Consider the following 18,946-nt stretch of genomic DNA (forward strand, 5'->3'; position numbering starts at 1 on the left):
TGTCCAGCCCACTGCCTGACGTCTCTGACAACTGGAAGCGGAAGTGAAAAATGGGTATCCCTGCTACCTCTTAGCAACGCGAGGGGTCATGTGACACAAACGTTGACTCCAGTAGAGGAAGAGACGGTGGCGGCCAGTACTGGAGCTCTTGCACCCTCGTTTGCCCGGCCGGGGATCCGAGCCGAACAGTCATCGTCAGAATGTCGGGCAAAGACCGGATCGAAATCTTTCCCTCGCGAATGTAAGTAAAAGAACGAGAGGAGTGGCGCTCTCAGGTTCAGGAACGCCTGCCTGGAGCGTGATCCCTCCGTACCCTGGACCACCAGTGAGGTTCCTAGTTTCCCGGCCTATCCTGAGCTCTCTTCCAGGGTCTTGTCTTGAACCCAGGATTCTCCTGGGTGAACCAGACAGGACAGGGAGATAGGAAAAAGCGCCAGACCTGCTGGCTTCTGTGGAGGTCCGCAGTCTTTATTCGTTAGTCGAGTCGTTTATTTCCCTTACGGTTGTTGAGCCACGCACTGGATTTATATAAGTCAAATGTCGCCATCTCTGCCTTCACAGAGATCACCGTTTAGCGGCGCGACGGAAAAGTCGAGGGGGTTTGTTAATGAGAAGGGACGTTTACCGCCACGGGAAGCATATAGAAGGTCCCTTAGTCAAAGTGGGGATTGATTCGAGTCGCCCTAGCTTGGACGTCAGATTCAATCTTGGATTCCCTTACTCATTTTCCAAGATCCTGAAGTGTCAGCGGCGGTGGGACGGTATCTCTGCATTTCTGAGGCAGTCCTCTTGCTATCACCACTGCACCCTTTTAGACCTCTGTTAAGACTGCTCATCACATTGTTAAGAGGATATTTGTTTACTACATATCGTTCTTTCCCATCAGCCTGGGGGCTTTATCTAGGATGAGAGAGCATCTTGATTAAATCGTCCATAAAGAATCTACAGAGAACCAACCCATGCTTTGAAATCTGTTCAGTCCTGTACTGCCTTTTCTATTGCCCTGAAATCCTTGTCACATCGTTGGCCAGTTGTAATGAAAGTTTTAAAGTTTTCACAAATGTGCTTAACAACTTGTGAGAATAAATATTGTTCTTGTTTGTGCTCTCTTCTTTCTTTTTTGTCATCGAGGAAGCAGAAAATAAGTTTTGATTCTGATACTTAGATCTCTGCATTATCCTGTCCTATGGGGTGTTTTTCCTCATCTTGTAATTTTTCTTACAGTATATGAGGACTCTTAAACAGTTATTTTCAGACTCTAAACTTCTGTCTCTGCCAGTGTCACTATAGCTCTTAATGAAATGAAAGAGTTGTAAATTTGCTCTTTACTTTCACTCAACTGACTTCCTAATGGTTGATTGTACTAGGCAGGAAAAGAGCTAGTTGTGGAGAAAAGCCTATCCTGTGAAACAGATAAGGATAGTACTCCCTTGGGGTAACTCCGCAACTCCATCCAAATCTCTGCACTGAGAAACAACAGTGGCTTGGAGCAGCATAAGGCCATGTCCTAGGATGACCTCAGATTCCCATTAAAATATGGTCATGGGGTATAGCTCAGTGGCAGAGCACTTGGCTAGCATGCATGAAGCTCTGGGTTCCATCTCCAGCACTACAAAAATTACAAAATAAAATGCTTGCCTGAAAAAGCTGAAAGCTGCTAGGAGAATTAAATATTTGTTCTATCCAACTCCTGATCAATACAGCCATGACTTCCCTTTCTTAGAGCATTTACTGAAAAGAGTTTTTCTGTAAACCTTTAAGAAGTGTCCCTCTGAAGGATCTGAGAGTACTTTTGAAATTTAATCATTGGGAAGGATAAGGTCTCTGTCTCCCAGTCTCTGTGGCAGGATAGAACCCTAACTTCCATAATTGTCAGCTAACAGACACACCAGGCCTAATTGCATTTACACTGACCAAAGCTTTGTTATTTTTCACTTCTCTCATTCAAGGCCCACTCCCTCATTTTCTTTTTTAACAAGCCCAGTTACTTCTACACAAATCAAAATGTAGCCCAGTGCTTTCCCTTATGTGACACAGTGGTTCCTGAATAAAATCTTTCCCCATTGTTTTAGCTAATGTCTTTTCTTTTCAGTAGTCAGAATGATAACATGTTTTTGTTTTTACTTTTGAATTTTTTTGAGTCTAGAGAAGCACAAATGGACTTTGGGCTTAGACAAGAAAAATGATAGGTTTGTGAAGGTGGAAACTGCTATTTGGGAGCACTCAACTTGTGAGTTGAGAGGAAAATCAGTTGCAGGAAGTAAATATTTTCCCCAAGGCTTGACAGCAGTTCTTTGTCATGTAGTCAGATGTCTTTGATTCAGCTGAAAACAAAGTCATTGTCCTAGCTGAAGGTCATTTTTTTTTTTTTTTGGTAGGCCTGAGCAGTTCTGAAATATGTAAAAGAACAGGTTTTAAAAGTCCTAGGCTAGGGCTGGGGTTGTGGCTCAGTGGTAGAGTGCTTGCCTAGCACGTGTGAGGCACTGGATTTGATTCTCAGCACCACATATAAATAAAAAATAAATAAATAAAGGTTCATTGACAACTAAAAAATATTAAAAAAAAAGTCCTCGGCTAGAAAATGCACTGGCGACTTCTGTTTCATCAACAGTCCACTCATGATATATCCTCTGAAATGTTGCTTTTACTCACTTATGCACCGAAGAAAACAAAAGTTTAGAGTGGAAGCAAAAGAGACATGAAAGATTTGGAGTCAACAGAAGTCAGGCAAATCCAGGTTCTTTTGCATATTAGCTCTAAGTGCTTGGGTGGGTCATTCATAGAGTCTTCTGAAATTAAAATTTGCCCCTTTCATTGAGATGCCATCATCTAGCAGGATACTAAAAATAATAATAAATTAGCAGAATATTAAATTATTATTAAAATTGTAGGCAGACACTGTGGTGTACATCTGTAATCCCAGCAGTTTGGACACTGAGATAGGAGGATTATAAGTTCAAATTGCCAGCCTCAGCAATTTACTGATGCCCTAAGCAACTTGGTGAGACCCTGTCTCAAAAAATGAAAAGGGCTGAGGATATATAGTCTGTCCCTGGGTCAAATTCCCAATTAACACCCCCCCCACCACCACCAAAAAAAAATTATCAACCAGTTTACCTGTACACTCTAAACTTATTGGAATCTTCAGTACTAGGATTTTACCAAAATTTGATCCAAGTCCTTTCAGCCCCAATTCTGGTATGTAGTGTAAACAATACTGTATATTAAATGCACACATTAGTGTGGATAGCTCCTGTTCAGGCTGGAAACTGAACCAGCTTCACTTGATTAGACCTCTTGAGGCCAATCAGGGCAAAGTCAGCCACTGCTAACTGCTTTGCAAGGCAAGAACTGTTATTTGCTGCTACTAGACATCTTTAATGTGGGGCAGAACTGAGAGAGTGCAGCTTAGTGGTAGAGCACCTTCCTAGCATGTGCGAGACCCTAGTTCAATCCCTAGTACCATGAAGGGGTGTGGGGGTGTGGGATGGGGGGGTTGAGGGGTGAGGAGGTTGAGAGAGTATTAAGATGAGGCAGTGTGGCAGTGGTTGGGGTACAGTGTCCTAGGTTGAGCCTTTTTAAAAAATGGTACTGGGGATTGAACCCAAGGATGTTCTACCACTGAACTATATACTCCCAATTCCTTTTTTTTAGTTTTTATTTTGAGATAGGTCTCCTTAAGCTGTTTAGACTGGCCTTGAACTTGTGATCCTGCTGTCTCAGCCTTCCTAGTAGCTGGGATTACAGGCATGTGACACTGCACCCTGCTTGAGCCTTAATTTTCATTCTTTCGCTATTACAAATAAGGATGGAGTACTCATCCTTAATTTTAGATGTGTTTTTGTATACATGTGGGAATAAATCTCTAGGATAAGTTCCTCGAAGTGGAATTGTTGGTCTTGAGGTTAATTGCATTGCAAATTTTTCTTTGGGGTGCTGGGGGTTGAACCCAGGGCCACATACATGCTTGGCAAGTGCTCTACTACTGAAGTAATCAGCACCCAAATTTTGATTTGTGTTAGTGAACAGAATATTTCAATCTCCATGGAAATTGAAACATTATTAAATATAACAAGTTAAGTAAGTATTTGAACTATGCTGTCATCATAAAATAAATTTCCTGATAGGGCATATTATGATTTAATAAATACTCCAGATATTGATTATAGAATTGTTTCTGTTGTAAATAAATAAACTTTTATGGAACAATAAGGGTAGAAATTTCTAGTATTGAGAAACAAGTTAAACTTCTCGGCTACAAATTTTATATTTTCTCTCATTATAGCAAAAAAATAAAGGATAATTTTAACACTATGTTACAGAGGTATTTTATGTCTTTGAAGCAAAAACAATGAATGTTTTTGTTTGTAATTTCTATAGGGCACAGACCATCATGAAGGCTCGTTTAAAAGGAGCACAAACAGGCCGAAACCTCCTGAAGAAAAAATCTGATGCCCTAACTCTTCGATTCCGACAGATCCTGAAGAAGATCATAGAGGTAGAGTGAACTTTGCTTAAGCAGTATTTATTTTATAAACATCTAAGGAAAATCTAGCATGGACCTTGGCATTTTATTATTTCTTTTTTTCTTTTTTGGAATTGGAATTTGAACCCAGGGCCTTGTGTATGCTGAGCACAACTCTACCTCTGAGATATATCCTTAGCACTTAATTTTTAGTTATTTTAATTAAATTTTTTTCCTTCAAAAGTAAAAACACCATTATGACAAGTGTAATACTAGAGAAATGCTAGCATACATACATATAGATTTTAGTTTTGGGTAGTTCACTTAATGAAATCCAAACTCCTTAATATGCCTGCAAAGCCACAAAGCCTCACTTGATCTGATCTGCCTCCTGCCTGCCTCTCTGACCTCATTTGGAGCATTCTTTCTGATGTCCTCCAGGGCCTATCAACTTTTTCTTCTCCCTAAAATGCTCTTTAGGAGTGGCTCACCTGGCCATTCCAGTCTCTTCAGAGAGGTCATTGTTGATTACACAATCTGATGTAACCACCATTTTTACTACTGTCACAATTTTGTATTTTATTTGTATTGTAATATGTACTACTACATAGCATTTTCTTCTTTGTTTTGTTCCATTAGACGATATAAGTTTCAGAGACTTTTCAGCACTGTATTTCTAATGCCTAGAATAGTGTTGGCGTATAGTAAGTTTTAATCAGTACTTTTTGGGTGAACGATAAGTGAATACAGAATTATATATTTTAAAAAGAAAAGGTTCTCTTATATCTTCCCTTTCCCCACAATAATCCTTTCTTTGTTTTCCAGAGGTAGTTTTTCTTGACACTGGTTTATGGTCTTTCATCCCTATGTCACCTATTTGGTAGCGTGTATAAAAATTACCACACATGCAGAGGTTATATACATATATAAAATCCCATAATATTTCCTGGTCTGCTCCCTTCTCTCCCCTGCCCCATGATGGCAGAACGTGGACAGCTTTCTACATCAATACATAAAAATCTGTCTCATTCTTCTTCTTCTTCTTTTTTTTAGTTGTTGACGGACCTTTATTTTATTCATTTATTTATATGTGGTGCTGAGAATTGAACCCACTGCCCCACACATGTGAAGCAAGTGTTCTACCACTGAGCTGTAACTCCAGCTCTCTCATTCTTTATAATAGCTTCATGGTGTTTCATTGCATGGATAATGGAATTTAACCTTACCTCTGTTTTTTTTTTAAGGTACAGGGGTCTGAACCCAGGGCATCCTAGGCAAGTGCTCTACCACTAAGCTACATTCCTGGCCCTTTTTAAAAAATGTTATTTTTGTGGTACAGGGGAGTAAACCCTGGTGTGCTTTACCACTGAACAATATACTCAGCCCTTTTTGCTTATTTTTTTAGGTACACATTTTATTTTGTAATCATTTTAGATTTATAGAAAAGTTTCAAGGACAGTGCAGAGAATTCCCATATATCCCTCACTCACTTTCAGTTTCCTTTAATGTCATATTTCTGGATATGTTTGTGAAATCTAGGAAACCAACATCAGTATATTACTATTAACTAGGATTTCACCAGGTTTTCTTTAATGTCCTATTTTTGACCCAGATCCAATCCAGGATGCCATGTCACATTTTCAGTTTTCTCAGTCTTGGTTTCTTTATTTTTTCCTGACCTCTTTAAATGAGGCTGTGAATCAGGCATTCACATGCTGGGTCTGAGCATTCATTTGGCCACCTACACGTCTTTCTCTGCTCAGTGGAGCTCATTATAGTGAATAGGAATATATGTGGTGAACTAAGGTTTTCAACAGCAGATCTGAGTGGTCAGAATAAAAAAAAGGCATAGTCCAAGTAGAGTGATTGATATCATCTACTGATTTCAGAGGTTTCAGTCCACTTTTGGAGCTCTGGTCCAAGAGGTGAGACAGAACATAATGGCAGAGGAATGCTGCTCAGCTTAGGACAGCCAGGAAATAAAGAACGTTTTAAAAATTTTGCAACAGGGTCTCATTAAGTGACCCAGACTAACCTCAAACTCCTGGGCTCATGTGCTTCTTCTATCTCAGCCTCTTAGGTAACTGGGACTATAGGTGTGCACCACTATGGTTGACTTATAGTTTTTTTTTTTTAAACTCTATTTCTAAAACGTCTAGATCATTTTATTTATTTATTTCTGGTTGGGGGGCAATGTAAGGGATTTATCTTTATCATTTGTAAATGGATGAACAGTTGAATGGTTGCTTCATTATACTAAATTCCCATTTATATCTAGGCATCTTTTTTTTCTTTCTTTTCCTTTTTTTCAATACTGGGGATTGAACCCAGGGGTTTTCTACCACTGAGCTACATCCCCCACCAGCCCTTTATATTTTTTTATTTTGAGATAGCATCTCACTACATTGCCATGCCTGGCCTTGAACTTTCAATCCTCCTGTCTCAGCCTCCTGTCTCTCAGATTAAAGGTGTGTTTTGCCACTCCTAGCCTGGGCTTATTTTCCTATAAAAACACTTTGTTCTACTTCTTATCTGTTCCATACTAGATTTCCTTATTGTAGCTGTAGATTTTTACTACTTGGTCAGCCAACTCCCTGCCCATCTGACCCAATTTTTCTCCTCTTTCAAAAAAATTATTGGATATATATTGCATATATATATATGCAAGCATTAAATTTTCCAGCTGTCCTTTAGAATCAGTGTGGCATTAGGATTTTTGACTCTTTTTAAATTCACTGTAGTGAATTTAAAAGATTAATGAGAGCAAATCACATGTACATGTTTAGGAGCAAGATAAGTTCTTCAGTAAATATTTACTTTTGTATTTACTAATGCATGTGTTCTAATGTTTTAATTATAAAACTCATAGTTTTGCAATGGTATTACTGATCATAACCAAAACTGTTCAAAATTGGTAATTTTTATTTGTTTTGTCATTATCAAATCAACATTTGTTACTGATATTTCATACTTAGCATCAAATAGGATAGCTATTAAAGGAACTTAACTTTAATATAATTTTTCCTTATAAAAAACTTGGTTCGATCTGCTGTGGGTTTATACTTTTCCAGACTAAAATGTTGATGGGTGAAGTGATGAGAGAAGCTGCCTTTTCACTAGCTGAGGCCAAGTTCACAGCAGGGGACTTCAGGTAAGATGACACAGCAGGCTGGTTTAAAACAAGTTAGTGCTTTCATCGTGATTTCATTGTAAATCATTCTAAATTTTAAAATGTATAAGCATTAAAGACAAATAAATGACTTAGTAATAATAAGGAGAAACACTTAACCCCCTCACCACTGTTACCATCCACAAGTGTCTTATGTAGTTGCAGGCACAGGATACTTGCTTTTTATAGTTCGTTTTTATTTAATGTGGTATCATAAACAATTTTTCCTTATTTTCACATGGCTATACAATCTTTCTCAAGATGTACCATGATTTACTAATTTTTTTCTCCTGATGCAGGTTCTTTGGGTTGATTTTCAGGTGTTTGAATATTAGAGAAAATACATGGGTATATATTTTTTGTTTCTATTTAGGCTAAATTTTTGAGAATGGAATCCATTAATTAAAAGGCAGGAGCTTAGCTGGATGTGGTGATGCACACCTGCAATCCCAATGGCTCGGGAGGCTGAGACAAGAGGATCTCAAATTTGATGCCAGCCTTAGCAATTTAGTGAGTCCCTGAGCAACTTAAAGACCCTGTCTCAAAAAATAAAAAGGTCTGGGGATGTGACTCAGTGGTAAAGTGCCCCTGGGATCGCTCCCCAGTACTAAAATAAGCAGTAGCTTTATGGCTTTTGTCATATCAGTATATTCTTTTTTATTTTTATTAACTTTATTTTATTTATTTATATTTATGTGGTGCTGAGGATTGAACCCAGTGCCTCAAACATGCTGGGCAAGAACTCTACCACTGAGCCACAACCCCAGCCCCAGTACATTATTTAGAAAAAGGATACACAGTAGTTTTCAAACAGTCTGTGTCAATTGAAAGTGTTGGTGATTCTCCAAATAACCTTGTGAGGTAGGTAAGCATTGTTATTCTCAGTTTAATACTTCCAGAAGTAAGATGGCTTGTGTGTGAGGGACAAGTGGAAGTTGTTTTTAGGATTTTTTAAATTTAGTTTTCTTTTCCCAATGACATTATATCTTCTGAAGTAGGTGCTTTCCTTGGAGGCAGGCCTTACAGTCTGAAGGCCTTATGGCCAAGTGAGGTGGTAGAATAATGTTTGCCAGTGCTGGTAGGATAAACAGCTTGCATTGAAAGTTTTCAGCTCAGGGAGGAAATCAGTAGTATGTAAGTGTGCTTTAGAATGGATATGGGGAAAACAGTTTATGTTGGAGCCAGATAGGGAGTCAGGTAAAACCTGAAAGGAAGTTGGAGTAAAACATTTGAACCACAGCTTAACCAACTACACAGCAAACCTAAAAGAAAGAAAGTTTTCTCCAAATTACACTAGCAGAATGGGAACCCCTATCACAGATCCACGTACTGACTGAAAATTCAAAAAATCCATGTACTTTAGAATCACCCGTTGAATATTTCTTATGCCTAATGTTTTAAGTATTGTGCATTCTCTGTTCTCTGAGCCCTTCCTATGGCAGATTTTCCCCCTTTTCTGGCAGAAAGACAATTACCAAAACTTACTTCATTGTGACATCTCATTCTTGGTCTCATTTAATGTGGAGACAAACTCATTGGGTCTGTGTAGATTGATTTCTAAAAATAAAACTAAATAAAGGCTTTGTCTTTTTCTGTAGCACCACAGTTATCCAAAATGTAAATAAAGCCCAAGTGAAGATTCGATCGAAGAAAGACAATGTAGCAGGTGACTTTTCAACTCTTTAGAATCCTTGGAGGAAAAAAGGTGACATTTAAAAATTAACCATTTGTACAATAATACCTTGATATGCCATTTTTTTCTTATACTTAGAACAACTTGACTGACTTTACATGTTAAAACCATAGGTCCTTATCATTCAGAATTGAGAAGACAGGTTCTGAATTCATTAATTGAAACCAATTATAATTCTAGGCCTAATCTCTTGACTTTTGAGTATTTGGTGAAAAAGAAATATAGGGAACAGTAGTTAAGAAACAGTACTTCAAGACCATGTTTATAAATGCTTCTGTATTTAACAGGTGTTACTTTACCAGTATTCGAACATTACCACGAAGGAACTGACAGTAAGTGTGACACTTTTTTTTTTTTTTAATATGTGTATCTGGGATCACCTTTTTCCCCTTTATTTTTTTATTTTTTATTTTTTTAAGGGGGGGGACTTTTTAATATTTATTTTTCAGTTTTCGGTGGATACAACATCTTTATTTTATTTTATGTGGTGCTGAGGATCGAACCCAGCGCCCTGCGCATGACAGGCGAGTGTGTTACCGCTTGAGCCACATCCGCAGCCCCTCCCCTTTATTTTTTAATTTATTTTTTCTTGGGTGCTGGGGATCAAACTGAGGGCCTTGTGCCTGTGGGCAAGCACTTTACCACTGAGCTACATTCCCAGTCACCTCTTTCCTCTTTAAATGAATCTGGTCCTGGAAATGATACTAGTCAGACTGTTTTACAGTTCAGAAGTTCCAGTGTTAGAAGTTCTCTTATTAGCTAAGGTCACATTAGTTAATCAGATAATCAAAAAAGTACTTTGGTAGGAGTCAGAAAACATTGTGCATCTTAGAATATTTCATTTGCCAGGTGTAGTGGGGTGTGCCTATAATCAGCTACTTATGAAGCTGAGGCAGGAGGATCACAAGTTTGAGGCTAGTGTAGGTAACTTCGTGAGGCCCACAATCAAAATAAAAAAGAATAAAAAGGACTGGGGATGTAGCTCAGTGTTAGAGGGCTTGTAGGTTCAATTCCTAGTACTGAAAAATGTTTTATTTTAATGTAGATATATATAATTTTATAATCATTTGCTATTTAAAAAATATTAAGCCTTTTCTTTTGTTAAGAATACACTGATTAGATTTCTGTGTTGTCTTTCTGCAAAAACTATACCTATAATGCATTGTTTATAATTCTTTGTAAAGTGGAATAAAATCTTAGATGCTATGATGTAATCTTTTTCTTTTTTAGTTGTAGTTGAACACAATACTTTTATTTTATTTATTTACTTTTATGTGGTGCTGAGGATCAGACCTAGTGCCTCACATGGGCAAGGCAAGCACTCACCACTGAGCTACAATCCCGGACAACTATGATGTAATCTTAATGCTGAATCTTTTTTTAAACCAGAATTGAACCCAAGGGTGCTTAACCCCACTGAGCCGTATCCCCAGCCCTTTTCATTTTTTTAATTTTGAGACAGGTTCTCACTAAGTTGCTTAGGGTCTCACTAAATTGCTGACGCTGGCTTTGAATTTGTGATTATTCTACCTCAGCCTCCCAAGCCACTGGATTTATAGTCATGCACCACTGTGCCCAGCTGAATCTTTTTTATAGCTCCTTTCCAGTATTTTGTTCTTGTCTCACTCATTCCATTTCTGATTTGGTAGCATTTTTTTGTCTTCCAGAAGTAGAATTGCTTTTTCTCTCTAGAAACAATATTCTTTCTTTTGGCACTCGTGCCTTATTGGTTTGTGTTATATATTCAATTATGAAATAATGCAATATTAAGTATGGCTTATATACAGAAATAGAGAGCATTTCTGAGAGTCCCCTCTTAATGGAGAGCCACTATTGTTAGAACAAAGAGACCAGGCTGGATGCAAACTTCGCAAAACAGCCAAAAGCCTTTATTCAGGAATGGGGTCATGGTTCTGATAGACCCACTCTCCTGTGGAAAATGAGCCACTGAACAAAGGAGGGGACTAGGTTTATATAGGTTATGGGTGATTTAGTGAGTATGTCAGTTTGGGCACTCAGGAATTTGGTCTTTTGCTTGGGGGTCAGTGGCCAGCACCTGGCAGGATTTATCTTGGAAGAGATTAGTGTTTCCTAGAGACTATCATTCTAGGTTTAATTGAAGCACTTTTTTCCTCGCCTGTGGCCAGCATCTGAAAAGGATTTATCTTGAAAGAGATGAAAGCCATCAGTGTATGGCTTTCTTTTTCATTCCCCTTTCCCAGGCTTCACTATTTTGGGATTTTTTGTTTTCCATATCTAATACTGTCCTGTGGGCAACAGGCAGTGTAGTTTCAAAGGGAATAGGGGGTGTTAGCTAATCCGGCAAGCTAGTCAAGTGAAGGGTGGTCAAAAGCTTCTCTTCTAGGGCTGGGGTGTGGCTTAGTAGTGGAGGTCTGCCTAGCACACGCAAGGCTCTGCCAGCCCCAGCCCCAGTACTGGGGAAAAAAAAAAGTTGGGGCTGGGGCTGGGGCTCAGCAATAAAGTGCTTACCTAGCACGTGCGGGACCCTGGGTTCAATCCTCAGCACACATAAAAATAAATAAAATGAAGGTATTGTGTCCAACTACAACTAAAAAACATTAAAAATTAAAAAAAAAAGTTTTCATCTCTAGCTGTAATAGACTAGAAGCCTTCAGGGAAACTGTTTAGCAGATGCTTCTACAGTATCTGGGAAGTGAGATAGGCACTTTATGTTTGCATTTAATAGGAAATAAGAGCATTGGTTTTTCCATATTTGGTGTTTTTCTGAACTATCTTTTAGGAATTTTATGGGAGATTATTTACTCTCTAATTGCAAATGTTGTCTGACTGGTTTTTTCAGGTTATGAACTAACTGGTTTAGCCAGAGGTGGGGAACAGTTGGCTAAATTAAAGAGGAATTATGCCAAAGCAGTGGAACTACTGGTGGAACTAGCTTCGTTACAGGTAAGTAGCAGCAAAACTGGAGAACTCCTGTCTGATTTCTCTTATGCTCGTGGAGACATTCAGAGATTGTGCAGGAGCACACTGCCCTTTGTACTTTATGCTTTGCCTATGATCCTGTGTAAAAAATCCCTAATGTTTTGATTTCTACAATGGTGGCTTCTGCACAATTGTTCCTACTTTTCCTTATTTACCAAATGTATGTGTAGTGTTTCATTTTCACTCTATTGGTGAGAACAGCCATAGTCAATATTAGTTTCAAATGCAAATATAACATGATTTGTGCATGAAGCCATTTTTTTCTTTTTGTGGCCACTTAATGTATATCTAGGTTATTAATTTTTGTCTTTATATTGGTGCTTTTGTAATTTTTGTCTTTATATTGGTGAGTCTGAAGTAAACACATTATAATAACATGGAAATAGTGTTAGCTCTATGGAAATCTCTCACAAATTTTGTTTTTTAAAGCATGTTGAAAAGAAGTTGTCTTTTAGCTTCCTAAATGTTTTCTATAGGTACAGTCTGAGTAGAGCCAAGTGAACAGGGTATTATTAGGAAGACTTTGTGCTTACAATACTAATTTGTTCTCTTATTTTAGACTTCCTTTGTTACTCTGGATGAAGCTATTAAGATAACTAACAGGCGTGTGAATGCCATTGAACATGGTGAGTCAAAGCTGCTGAGAGGTGCTTTGTTCATTCACTCCTCCCTCCCATCTTGTTAGGCAACTACTAGGACTTAGGCTCAGTACTGAAAATTGAAAGGTGAATAAGACACTGTGCTGCTCATAGTGTGAAAAACGAAGTGTCAGTAGTACCAAAACTTGTAGTGAAGTGAGAGATCCATGTGTATGATCTGGGGGAGTTAAAAATTGTAGAATGTCTTACTAATATTTGGTCAGGCATGTAGGTGGTAAAAGGCAAAAGCTGTTTCTCAAGAACCTTGATGTTTTCTTTAGTTCTTTCTAATGGTTGAACAGTGTATGTTAAATATGTAATTTTAAATCCATCTCTTTAGACTATCCTAAAGGTAAATTTTTCATTTGATACATTTTTTTTCTGTTTCTTTATTTCATTATTTCAAAAACATGACTGCATAGTATTAACAGTGCTTTTTGTTCAAAAAACTGTTTCCATTAAAGTTTTAAGGCAAGAAAGGAGCAAAATTTGAAGCAAAAATTTTCCTTTGGTACTCTGTTAATGTTTTAAAGGAACATTTTTTAAAAATCTAGAAACTTTTTTTGGTGGTGCTGGGGATCAAACCAGGGCCAGGCATGTGCTAGGCAAGTGCTCTGTCACTGAGCTCCATCCCCAACCTTCATTGCTTGCTAGGCCAGGGCACATGGAACTGCAAGCAAAACAAAATGGATATGGTAAATAGTTCCCACCTTCAAGGCAATTCATGTTCTAGAAGCTGAAGAGGCAAATTCTGTGTAAAGTAGAGCTAATAACTCACATAAAATTAACTTATTAGTATTCTCACAACTTGTTTTTTTGTTTTGTGATAATAGGGATTGAACCCAGGGGAACTCTACCACTGAGCCACATCCCCAGTCCTTTTTATTTTCTATTTTGCTGTCCTCGAACTTGTGATCCTCCTGCTTCAGCCTCTCCAATTGCTGGGATTATAGGCATGTGCTACAATGCCCTACTCCTCTACTCAGTCTTTTTCTTTCTTTTGTACCCAGGGTTGAACCCATGGGTGCTTAACTGCTGAGCCACATCCCCACCTTTTTTCTCTTTTGGTACTGGGGATTAGACTCAGTGGTGCTCTACCAATGAGCTATAACTCTAACCCTTTTTATTTATTTGTATTTGGGACTAAGTCTTGCCGATTTGCTTAGGGCCTCACTAAACTGCTGAGGTTGGCCTCACACTTCTAGTCCACTTGCCGCAGCCTCCCATGTTGCTGGGACTATAGATGTGCCAATATGCCTGGACTTTGCTTGTTTTTTTTTTTTTTTATGGTGCTGGGGATTGAACCCAGGGCCTTGTGCATGCAAGGCAAGCACTTTACCAACTGAGCTATGCCCCCAGCCCTCTGCTTGATATTTTTAATCGTAGATTGAAATTATATTTTAAAATAACATTTGTAGTTCAATGTTCCCTATTCATGTATATTCAGTATATTCATTGTTGGATCTGTTGTGGTGCAATGTGTTATCTGTATAAAAAAATAGAAGGGCACATACCAAAATATTCATAGTAGTTACTTTGGGGAGTTTGAATTATATTTCATTTTAACTTTGTGTTTTTGTTTTCCAAGTTCTCTGCATTAAATGTATGACAAAGTTTTATAATTAGAAAACTGAGCACTGGTAATTTGAAAAAAGCAACTTTGAATTTCATATATATATATATATATATATATATATATATTTTTTTTTTTTTTTTTAAACTCTAGTCATCATTCCCCGGATTGAACGCACCCTTGCTTATATCATCACAGAGCTGGACGAAAGAGAGCGAGAAGAGTTCTATAGGTTTGTTGAAACTGGGCAGTTACTGATCATTTTTTGTTTTCCGTAATCCAAAGGCTCAATTTGTTGAATGATAAGTTGGCTTATGTTCTTTAGAATTAGCATAGCTTGTACTTTGTTGTGATAAATAAGAAGCAAAAATTAATACAACAGTACTTTTATGTGCAGTTTTGCTTTTCATGATTTTAGTTATCTGTTGTCAATTGCAGTCTGAAAATATTAAATGGAAATTTCCAGAAATAATCTAGAAGTTCTCATTTGCATGTTGTTATAAATAGCATGTAAAATCTCATTCTGTCCCAGTGTTAGGAGGTGAATCATACTTTTGTCCAGCATATCTACACTGTATACCCTACCCAGCTGTCACTTAGTAGCCATCTCAGTTCTTAGATCAACCGTTGATTGTCTTACTAGTGTAATGCTTATGTTCATATAACTCTTACTTCATTTTATAATGGCCCCAAAACACAAAGGTATTGATGCTGGTAATTCAGATATGCCAAAGAGAAGCCATAGCTTCTCTTTATAAGGGAAAAAGTAAAAATTCTTAGTAAGAAAAAAGATCAGTTATTGTATCTAATTTATAAATCAAACTATAATAGGTATGTATGTATAGTATTTTCAATCCACAGTTTGTTTAATCTGTAGATATGAATTTTGCAGACACAAAGGGCCAACTACATAAGAAAAAATACAGTATACAAAGGACTCAGTGCTATCCAGTTTCAGACGTCCACTGCAGACCTTGGAATAAATGCCCTGCATGTAGAAGGGGACTACTGTACTGCCAAAGGCTGTAGAGACAGATCAGTGTCAGGTTTTGCATATATCTTAAATGTGGCATCTCCAGAAATTTAGGCCTTTGAGAGAAACTGTTAAGACCTGATTATTCTTTAAAATGAAACAATTTAGATTGGGTGTCTCCTACATAAAAACTGAGAAAGAAACTAGAGTCATTTAATCAGCAAATATGTACTGCATGTTGAGTGTGTGCAGTAGATGGCATAAAGTATTTGGGGCATTTCCAGATAGAATTAGCTCAGCTTTGGAAATATTCATGTTCAGGAATTGGTCATGAAGATTTAGAGTTAGTAGGGATAAATATTAAATTGGTGGTATATGGGGTCAGCATTCCTGGTTCAGAAGAAGCAATAATAACTATCATGTATGAAGATAAGGTTTGTGAATGGCCCTCCCTTCTTCCTTACTCTTAGATAATGCTCTTGTCCCTTCAGCCAACAGAGGAACCATCTTGCTTTCTTTTCAGCACCAAGCAGATCTGCTGGAGGGCCCATCCATCCTCTGTACCCCAGTTCCAAGGAAAGGTCCATTGTCCTCCTTAAATGATAAATCCTTCTCTCCTGGTATACTAGGTCCTAGCCAATTTTACCACAATGTGATCTCATTATCAGCTTGTCTCTATCTTCAATCTTTCCACATGTACAGTTACCTACTAAACACATCTACCTAATGGTCCTATGGCCCTCAATTTTAAAAGATTCAAAGCCAAACATAGGTAGGTGAAAGAAGTAGCATTTAGGGAAGACATGTTGTCTTAAGTGCTTGAACAGCATCTTTGTATGATGTATACTCGCCTTCAGTGATGTTCAGCATTGATCCAAAATTTTAATACATATCTGAATGCTCAAAATTTTTTCCATTAGGGAATGGATTTCAAAATTTATTTAACCTGGATAGGAGCTTGTGAAATCAGCTTATATCTTAAATTAGCATATTATACCCCATATCTTTCTTTAATGGGTTATAAATTACTGATACTGAAATTAATGGTTATCACATTTTGTCCTAGTTAGGTTTATTATCATCCTTGTTACAAAACTAGAAGAAATCAAATCCACTTAATAGTGAAGTTGTGTTTAGAAAAATCTCCCCTTTTATCTTACAGGTTAAAGAAAATACAGGAGAAGAAAAAGATTCTTAAGGAAAAATGTGAGAAGGTCTTGGAGCAACGGAGAGCAGCTGGAGAGGTGATGGAACCTGCTAACCTTCTGGCTGAGGAGAAGGACGAGGATCTTCTGTTTGAATAATCTTGCCTGCTCTGTTCTTTCAGAAACCCCCAACACTGGTTCCAGCTTAATTCAGTGTAGGTTTGATACATGTGGCTATTTTTTGGCCTAAGAATTTCACTGGTCATAAAATTTACCTGGGTGTCCACTTATGGGGTTACTTTTGCAGACTCATAATTCAGTTATTTATCACAGGTGAGTGGGATTTGTAAAACCTGCTCAGTAACTTACAGGATTTACTCACTGAAATGTCATGCTATTCTATTTATATTGTGTTACACATGATCTATTTACCAAGCATTTTAGGACATACCCTTTAGGGAACATTAGTGGTCTTAGGCCAACTACAGTGGATCTGCCTTTGTTCCTACCTACAAGCCTTGGCGCTCTTTCTGACGTTAGTGCAGTCTTGTTTCACCTTGGTACTTCTCTCCTCAAGCTTTATGAAAATCTTCATTTCCTTGCATGACAGATCTCTTCTCGTCTGTCATGGAACAGTTCTGCCAATTTAAATGTGTGTTATGAACAGAGTAAAATGATATAAAAAGTAAGTTGTTTCCTTTTTATTATTAATTTACTGCTAAGAATAGTAGCCACATTATTATGCTCAGATTAGTGACTATATTGCCATCCACAAGCTTTCTCTTGCTGAAGTGTGTAGTAAGTGGTAAGTAAGTTGCTTATTTATTTATTTTTTTTAACTCCCTCTAATTATCAATGTTTTACTAAAAGGCTTTTTTTGAGGCGTTTTTTGCATTATGGAGTTACTAATAAATGATTGCCAGTGAGTTAGGAACTTCATAATTCTTTCCTAAACATAAATTTTCATTTTGAAATAAATAATGTTAACTTTTTATTATTTTATAAGCAATAATAACTATCATGTATGAAGATGAGGTTTGTGAATGGCCATCACAGGTGATGACTGAGGTTTTTGGTACTATTTGATTTGGCATATTTACCCATGATTCCTCAGCCTTTCAGTCAGTTCCAGGCATTTTGGGCATGACATCCATGGAATAACTCTTAGTTTTAAAATTGTGACACTAGCCTTAATATGTTTTAATGAATCGATTTCACAGTTTAGGCTATTTTTAAGTACTAAATGATTTTACAGACATCAAATAATAGATTAGTTATTATGTGTCATCACAATAATCATAAAAGGTATACTTTAATCCCCATTTCATGGAGGAAAAATTTGAGGACAGGGAACTTCAGTAATGGCCTTAGGTTAAAAAGCGAAAAAGTGGTGACATGGGGTCTCACCAGGTTGCCCAGGCTGGCCTTAAATTCACCATTCTCCTAGCTCAGCCTCTAGAGCAGCTGGAATTATAGGTGTGTGTTTCAGAGTTTTTATACCTCAACTTTTATCCTTTGTGCCTCCCATGTGTTAAAACTAAATACCTTATCCAGGAGATGATCTGTAGAAAGCTTGGCTCACAGAATAAAATCTGAGTATAAATTCTGTGGTGATTAGAAAACCAATTACTGAATTCACAAATATTTTAAAAATAGGCAACACTGGCTGTTTAACTTCTAATTCCCCAATATCTTGATGAGGTAAATTCTCCTACACCCACTCTGCAGATGAGGAAATTGAGGTTTAGATGGGCCAAACAGCATAACTGCAATGTAAGTCAAGTGGTATCTTGATTTCAGAAGCTTGGTGCTTAAACAAGCTTCTGAAATCAAGAAGCAAAAGAAGATGGAGGTAGAGAACCAGAATTATTTGGTGAATTTTCATTTAGATAAATTCAGTATTTCTTAAAAGCTCTGGAGTTTATTGGCCTTGATTAAACTGCCTTTACAACTGCAAATGATCCTATGGTTTAGCATTTATTAAAAAGAAATCAAGAGAAAATAGTGGACAGTTTGTTGTGTGGAACTGGAGTGATCTGATCCATAGGAGAAGGGGATAGATCAGGAATAGGAATTGAAAAATAGAATGGGGTAGCAGGTGTTTATGTGGATTAAACTTTTTGCTGGTGTATGATTTATGTCCTTTGGGAGATACCGAATGGTCTGGGAGAAAAAGGGAAAATGAAGTATGTTATATGTTTGCCAACAATTCACATGCTATCCTTGGCTTCCTTAATTCCTGTTTAATTTAAGGTAAATTTGCTAGAAGTATTATATACCTCATTCCCCTGAAAACTTTTCAAGTTCACAGCCTTAAGTTATCCATTTT

At 37.5% G+C, this 18,946-nt stretch overlaps 1 protein-coding gene across 1 annotated transcript; it reads left to right on the top strand.

The window, feature by feature from the left end:
• The first annotated feature begins 45 nt into the window (after window positions 1-45).
• Atp6v1d (ATPase H+ transporting V1 subunit D) lies at window positions 46-17,306 on the top strand. The gene is made up of 9 exons (XM_046461898.2): window positions 46-241; window positions 4,381-4,498; window positions 7,537-7,616; window positions 9,233-9,300; window positions 9,615-9,659; window positions 12,149-12,252; window positions 12,848-12,914; window positions 14,653-14,731; window positions 16,635-17,306. The coding sequence occupies exons 1-9, from the start codon at window positions 201-203 to the stop codon at window positions 16,774-16,776; spliced, it is 744 nt and encodes a 247-aa protein (XP_046317854.1). The 5' UTR covers window positions 46-200; the 3' UTR covers window positions 16,777-17,306.
• Window positions 17,307-18,946: the final 1,640 nt, after the last annotated feature.

Source organism: Marmota monax, unplaced genomic scaffold (genome assembly GCF_021218885.2).
Source record: "Marmota monax isolate L192 unplaced genomic scaffold, Marmota_monax_Labrador192_F-V1.1 WCK01_AAM20220418_F8-fsc00001, whole genome shotgun sequence".
NCBI classification, from domain to species: domain Eukaryota; kingdom Metazoa; phylum Chordata; class Mammalia; order Rodentia; family Sciuridae; genus Marmota; species Marmota monax.